This window comes from Geospiza fortis, unplaced genomic scaffold, assembly GCF_000277835.1.
Source record: "Geospiza fortis unplaced genomic scaffold, GeoFor_1.0 scaffold258, whole genome shotgun sequence".
Taxonomy (NCBI): Eukaryota; Metazoa; Chordata; class Aves; order Passeriformes; family Thraupidae; genus Geospiza; species Geospiza fortis.
This window is the reverse complement of record NW_005054602.1, coordinates 441041-448937: the sequence shown is the minus strand read 5'-3', so window position 1 is coordinate 448937 and position 7897 is coordinate 441041. Positions and strand designations below refer to the sequence as shown.

General features: G+C 42.6%; 1 protein-coding gene across 1 annotated transcript in view; it reads left to right on the top strand.

Moving 5' to 3' along the window:
• MIA3 (MIA SH3 domain ER export factor 3) overlaps window positions 1-7897 on the top strand; it is a 27221-nt gene that overhangs the window by 5001 nt on the left and 14323 nt on the right. The window contains exons 2-4 of the mRNA XM_031064540.1: window positions 485-571; window positions 2153-5093; window positions 6019-6332. Coding sequence (XP_030920400.1) covers window positions 485-571; window positions 2153-5093; window positions 6019-6332 — 3342 coding nt within the window. The remainder of the gene's footprint in view (window positions 1-484; window positions 572-2152; window positions 5094-6018; window positions 6333-7897) is intronic.

Sequence of the window (7897 nt, the reverse complement as noted above, 5' to 3'; positions counted from 1 at the left end):
TCCCTACAATCTGCTTTAAGATTTTTTTTCCATAAGTTACAAGGTGAGCGTATTTTGGGCTATAATATTGTGCGTGGATGTAAATCTTATTAGTCAAAGATCCTCTTCTGCTTGGTACTTGAGAAAATCCTTGAGGTGTGTGTGGTGCTTCTGGTGCCTGCACAATAGTAGTTAAAGCAATTGAGTCAGAAGGCCTGGGATTTATTCCCAACTCTTCTAATAATTTGTTATAAGTCAGGCTTTAAAACATGAACGGTGAAACTTAAACCAGCTTCACAAGGCTGTTGTGAAATGTAAAACCTCAGTGAAAACTCTGGTGTAAACAAAGCATCATTGGTCTTCTTTTATTCACTGCGTTAAACTTCATTTAGAATACTTGAGAGTCAGTTCAACATATTTGCTACTGGTGTCTGCAATTTTTTACATAGTCATGTCATTTCTAAACCTTCCTTACTGTTTTTCATTCGTGTTTGTTCTTTTGCAGGTTGGAAGCGATTTTGGATATTTTCCAAAGGATTTACTTGAAATAAATCATAACTATTCCAATGAGGAGCTAGAATTACCAACAGATGTAAGTCTTACTTGTTCTGGTTTTTTTCTTCAGTTGGGGTTTTACTGTTTCTTGCCTCGACATTCAGTAAAATTCCCAAGAAAGAAATTGGGAATAATAGTGATTTTTAGTAACTTTTTGTTAGTAAGCAGCTACATACTTGCAGAGGTGCACATGTAGGTATGGAGAGTAGAATATTTTTGCAGCTCTGTATGTGAAAGCATCAGCCCAAAATGTGGGCGTTGACCTTTCTTTTCTCAAATGTTACGGTTTTCTTCTAAAGAAATCTGTTTGGATTGAACTCTATGCATCCTGATAGCTGGCTTGTGCATAGGCCTTCTGGTGTGTAATCAAAATGGCTTCTTTTCCCAAACTTTCAAAGTTTAAAGTACTGTCAGAAGCAAACAAAACTGGGTACACTCAGCCCTTTGATTCTAGAATTGGTCCTGCAACCCTTTCACATATGACTGGCTTTCATGTACTAATAGCAGCAACTCCAGACTTGTGTCAGTAAAGCCTTTTTGAGGCTGTAGCTTTAGGCATGCTTGCAGCACAGAAAGCTGAATGAATCCTGCATCCAAGGTAGCAAGGCAAGGGAGGGTATTCTGTCCCTCTGCTCTGCTCTGATGAGACCCCACCTGCAGTGTTGCATCCAGCTCTGGAGTCCCCAGCACAGGAAGGACATCAGCCTCTTGGAATGAGTCCAGAAGAGGCCACCAAGGTGATTTGAAGGATGGAGCACCTTTCCTATGAGGAAAGGCTGAGAGATGTAGGATTGTTTAGCCTGGAAAAGAGAAGGCTCCAGAGAGACCTAATTGCAGTCTTCCAGTACCTGAAGGGAGCCTACAAGAAAGATGGAGAGGAACTTCTTATAAGAGCATGTAGTGACAGGACTACAAGGGAGAATGGCTTCAAACTGAAGGAGAGCAGGATTAGATTAGATATTAGGAAGAAATTCTTTGGAGGTACTGAAAGAAGTTGCCCAGAGAAGTTGTGGATGCCCCATCCCTGGAAGTGTTCACGGTCAGGATGGATGGGGCTCTGAGCAACCTGGTCTAGTGGAAGATGTCCCTACCCATGGCAGGGGGCTGGACCCTGATGACCTTTAAACCCTTTTCAACCCAAGGCCATTCTATGGTTCTATGAAATTGTGTCTCACCCTGCTTCTATTTATTTTTCAGAAACTGTGTGACAGGGAGCTCCTGCTTGGAGGACTTGGTCCTTTAAGGGGACACCAGTTAACAGAGGTTGTGACACACAAGCTTAGCAACATTTGTGGTCTTCTGTTCACTGACATTCAGCAATAGACTTGTTCTTCATTCAGTACATATGGTGATGAGTATAGTGTAAAACTGCCACCTCCATTGCTGCCTTACTTTGTTCCTGCAAAACCTCTTTATTTAGGTTTTTTTATGAGTCCTTGGGCAAAACCTCCACTGATTTTAAATAGAGCTTTGGTTAAGGAGTCAAGGGGTTAATTCTATGTGATTAACATAATTTACTTTGCTGCTGCATCTCTCTTTAAGTAGGTAAATGTTTTTAGTCTCATTACTGCTATAAAGGAAATAATATTTTTTGATTGCATGTTGTTTTTCATTTCAGGAAACAGACTTTGTTTGCTTTGATGGAGGAAGGGATGACTTTGATAACTATAATGTGGATGAACTTCTGAAGTCATTGCAAGAGACAATAGCAAATGAAGGGGAAACTGAATCGAGTGATCCAGGGACAAAACCAGCTGAAGGAATTGAGAAGGATAAGGAGGCTGAACAGACTGATAGAGGAAAGTCCCTTGGTGCTTTGGAGACAGACAATCTTGAGCGAAGTGATGAAGAAGAAAAGGAAAACCTTGTCTTGACAGACAAAGTTGACAGTTCTCATACAGAAGGAACTGAAAATACTGGGGAAGACTCCAGTGTCAGTAGTCACAAAGAAAACTCTCAGGGAGATCAAATTGCACATGAGCACTTGAAAGGAATGCTACATGGAAAATTAAAAGGGCTAGAAAGTGAAAATACCAAAAACACTAGTATTCCTCAGGGTGAAACCAGCCAACTTGACCAAGAGAATGAAGTCAATGCCTATACACTTTTAAACAGAGAGCTCTCTGTGAACTTAAAAACAAAATTTGGCTCAACTGCTGATGCTGTTGTATCAGATGATGAAGTGACTCGCCTTGTAACATCACTGGAAGATGATTTAAATGAAGATTTGAGCATTAATCCTCACAATGAAGAGGAGGAGCCAGAGTTTGCAGATCAGTCTGCAGAAATCCCTTTGCTGTCTTTTATGGCAGAGGATGAAATTACATCTCCTGTGGATTTAGAAGATGATGGAAACAATGATGTGGAGTCACAAAATCACAAACCCGATGAAGATGCAAAGGGTGCTACAAAGCTAAATAACCAAAGAGACAATGGGGAGGAATGTGATTCAGATGCATTAATTCTTAAGGATGCCTTCAGTAAGAGCAGGAACTCGGGTGGCAGTGTAAGTGTAGACAAGTCTGAATCTAAACAAACAGAAGAGAAACAGGAGGAGGTGATGCTAATTAGTAAAAGAGAAGCACCAGCAACAACTCACCCTGAGGATCTCTCCAAACAACTCCTTGGAAAGGAACCTGTGGGTGCAGGTGATCTGGGTTCAAAAGAAAAGGCCAACAAAACTGAACAGTTGGAAGAGCAGCTCACTGATGGAACAGAGTCACATTCTGCAGTGCTGAAAGGTATAGCTGTGCCTGATCCTCACGCTTTGCCTAGTCCAGGCAGTGCTCTGGAGTCCAAATCATTTCTTAAAAACAAGGAAGATACTTCAGAACCATCTGATGATGATATCAATAAAAGTCCTGAAAGAGTTCCACTTGCTTCAACAGAGAAAAGTGAGAAACAGTTTGAGGACAATACCTCGGAGGAGTCCTTGGAAACTGATTTAAAGTACAAAAGACCATGGGAGAAAACAATGGAGAAGGGAGAAGCTGAGAACATGCCTCCAGTTGATGTTTCAGCCAAACCAGTGGAAGAAGTAAAAAATGCATCTCAAGATGACCTAGGAGATATTGACCTCTTGAGACACAAAGTGGAGCATGACATGCCTGTTGTGGAAAAACAACTTCTCAAACATGAAGAAGATTTAAAACAAGTAGGGAAAATTGATCATGAAAATAAAAATCCTGCCTCTTCTAACAAAGAACTGGAAATAAAAAAGAGAAAGCTGAAAGAAACCCCTGCAGAGGAAGGAGACCCAAGCTATAGTGGAGCTGTTGAGCAACCTAGGCCATGGGAAAATGAAACTGAGTATTCAGAGGCAGATGTGAATGAAAAACTTTCAAGAAATCCTGGCAAGATGCCAGTATTTAAAGAAAGCACTGAGAAAAGTTCCCCTGAAGAAAAATCAGAAAGTGCCACGCAGAACACTAATACAGATAATCTTACTCGTCAAGGAACTGCTCATCCTGAGGGTGCAGGATCAGACAGAAATCTTGGCAAAGATTTGGCTAAGGAAACAACACAAAGAGCAGAATTGCAATCTGAAGAGCCACATGCTGAAGATGACCCTGACCTGAAACAAGTGGATGATGAGCTACTGGAAGATGAGAATGCAGCAAGTGCCAAGTTGTCACAAGCAAGGGCTGCAAATGCCCACGGTAATACACTAGGTGGTGAAAATACAAATCCTGAATTAGAAGGACTCAGTGAAGCTGTTTCAGGAACCCCAAATCCTACTTACAAAACAGGAGAGGAAACAAACTCATTCCCTAAGGAGGATAAAACAATCAGCATGCAAAATGCAAGTGTGATTTGGAACAAAGAAGTTGACATATCAGTAAGAAAAGATGCTAAATTGGATGAGATGCAACATGTCATGGAAGCTGATGAGGAGTCTTCTGAACCTGAGGAACTGTCAGCTGTGGACGAACATAATTTCCAATCTCCTCACACAGAAGAGAGCAATGACCTTGACCAAAGGAAAGATCGTCTCCCAGAGGGCATTTCACAGAAAGACTCAAAGGAGGTGCAAAATTTAGGGCAAACAAGAAATGACCACCAGCAATCTGCATCTGTCCCCAGCCCTGCAGACAGCTCAGAAGCCACCAGTGACATGGTAAGAGACTTCAGTGAGTCTGTGAAGCGGCTCTCAATAATGAGAGAGTTCCTGGATGAAAAGCGCGTGATGCGCCTACAGAAGTACCTTGGGCTCCAACACGTGGTAAGGGTTGAAGCCATGTTCCATGACATGATGGTGGAGATGGAGCTTGCTCGTAAGTCGAGCCAGAATAACGAAGATACAGAGAAAGCTCTGGATGAGATACTGGAGTTTTCAGAATCGAGCATTATGGATGTTGTAGGAAAAGTTCTGGATTCCAGGGTAGCAGAAAATAAGGAGGAGGTGGTGAAGGAGATGGATTTGTATGATGAAGAGAGTGCACTGATGGATGATATTCAAGAGTTAACATATTCATTAAGAAGTAAATATTCATCTGCTGGTGAGAGTGTCCCACTTGCTTCTCCTCCAGAACAGGAAGATGACCAGCTGCACATTCAAGGTAGGATGTTAAACCAGTTAATAAATAGATGAAATGGAAGTAAAACCCTGTCTCAAGAAACACTAACACAGAGAAACTTTAAGAAGAGGGTGAGCGAGTAGAATCTAAAGAGGTCTTGTGCAATAACCTGGGATTTTGCTTATTTTTAATGCGTATTTTTAGCATTGTGATGAGAGTGGCTCAGGGACAAATCCTAAGGGAAGATATTGAGTTCAGCCCACCTGTTCTTATGGACCGAGTTCTGTGTAAGATAAGTGAGATGCACGCATGGATATGGTCGTAAGGAGCCAGTCAGGACAACTCTGTACCTCCTTAAGAAACAGGGATTCACATATACTAATCTGCAGATTTTTCTGGAGGGCTTTTTTTTCCCCTTAACTAATTATCACTTGATTGTGAGAGATCTGGTGATTTAATGCAAAGTTTAGGTACTAAATCCAGGCACCTAAAGTCTCGTATGTCCTTATAATTGTATTTTTGCCCACATTCATAAAAGAGTGCATAAGTAGCAATAACAAACAAACAGATCTTTTGATTGGGCAAGAACCAGAGGTAGAGTCTTTTGCAAACTTACTGGGTTTTCTATTAGTGTGCAAGATGTTAAGATACGCTTTTAGTCAGGCTCCTCTTACAGTAGTACATGTTAAGTATGCAATTTTTGATAAGGTCACGAATGATGCAAATATTTCACCTTGCAGTGTTTCACTGCAAGGTCAGTGGTTGATATCTTGCATGAATTTCATACAGACATTTAATTAGATGTTACTGAAAGTTGGTTGAGAATATACTGGAAGCAATACACAAGCTGAAATATTTAAAAAGTGTCAAGAAAGCTTGGTTACATGCAGCATTTCACTGAAGGTAGCTGTGAGTAAGTAATACACATTAGCTCAGTGCTTAATTCATATCTCCTTGTCTGTCACAGATGGTGCAAAAGAGGCTGAATATGATAGTGTTTCCACCAGAAACCCAAATACCATTGATGAGGGCAATCGGGAATTTCCGCAGCTCATTGAAGAGAAGAGGCCAGAGCAGCCTATTGAGGAGGAGGAGGAGGGGGCTGTCAATGTTCCACCTGAGCATGAAGAGGCCAACTTCTCAGATAATGGAGAAGCTGAAGAAGGGTATGATAGTGAAAGAGGATCACTCCTGGAAGATACTTCCTTTGGGTCAGTTGATTCAGGAAAGAGAGCCAGCGAACACATTGCTGAAGGTAACCATTTGGGATTGGCTTATTTTGTTCTTTTGCTCTTGAAGACATGCATGGTTTAAAGGATTTTTAGGCAAATGGCAGGAGTTTTCATTGATACTTTCATTTTATGTTGCTGTAATCCTCATGGCTTTCCCTGATTGGTGACAGTCCCTCTAGTGGCAGTACTGTATTGCTGTACAATATTATGTACAATTGCTGTACAGATTTAGCACAGCAGTTTTTCTACTATGATTTGCAATGTAGGAAAAAGGAAAGTGCTCTTGTGAGTGTCAGAGTTAGAGCTCTTTGGACTGTGTCTCAGGATGACTGGCTTGTGGACTGTGTCTCAGGATGGTAGTGGAGAAAGAGCAGAAATCCCTGGAAACACACCATCAGCCCAGGTTTCATCCTCTTTTGCAGGGATTGACAGCCTAAAGGTCACTTTCTATAGACAGGACAGCCCACAGAATAGCGTGCCCTCTTTTTTAGCCCATGTCTCTGGGCCATACTACTTTCCAGGAAAGGTGGTGTGTAGCTTCCCCCTCAGGCAGCTCAATGATTTCTCTGTGTGTTAGAGTAGGAGAAATGTTTGGCTCCCTCTGGCTGAGGCCTTATCCCTCTGGAGCTAGAGTGCTGTCTCATCATTATGCCAAGGAGGGATCCTGTTACTGTCATCTTTCCTGGCTCTGTTTTGGTATGAAACAATCTTTGACTGTATTCTCAGTGCTACTCTCAGTTTGCTGTTCTGCCTTCACTTCTGATTATGCTTAATAATTCTCTCCACTGAACATTTAGGAAAAATCCAGGCACATCTTCTTTAGCTTTTGTACATTGCTGAGGTGCTGTACCATCTCCAGGGCCAAGTGCTTTTGATCAGCTTCTAAAATCTGAAGGAAGCTCTAGGTTGAATGCCAAGAAAATTAAGGAATTTTAAATGGCTAGTGGATAACCTACTGGTTAAGCAGTCAGATGTTCAGCTGTATTTTAGACCATTTTCCATTTTTTCCTTAAATGTGGTTAAATGCTGCTTGGCAGGAATTCTTAGGAGGGCTGGTAGAGGTGTTGGGAAGTAACAAGGTGGACGATGGTAGAATGGCTGGTCACAGCTGCTGTTCCGTGGTGTGACAGGAGGCTGGGCAGGTGGCTGTGGAATCTGCTGGCCCAGACATGTGGCAGAAGAAGGAGCAAGAGGAGAGGGCAGTATTCAGGCCAGGGCAGAGCTGGAGATGGCTTAAAGGTTTTGCCATACTTAGAGAGTACTGACAGAGTTCAGGAGTGTTTGACATGGTGTCATTCTAGGGGATGTCCTGTGCAGGGCCAGGAGTTGGACTTGACAGTCCTTTGTGGGTCCCTTCCAACTTAGAATATTCTGTGGTTCTGTGAACCCTGCTGGGAACTAATCGGAAGGATTCGCGGTTAGGAATTTTAAGAGTGCGTGCTGCTCTGATTCACGGCTGGAGGAGCTGGGTGTTGTGCTCTGCCTGAGGCAGGCTCGGCACCGTCACCGCACAGCCGTGTCCTGTCCTGCGGCACCCCTCCTAGCGCCGCCTGTGGAATATCAGCGCACTTCCCAAGGGCTCGCTGCCTCTTTCACCAGTGCTCCGGCGCACCG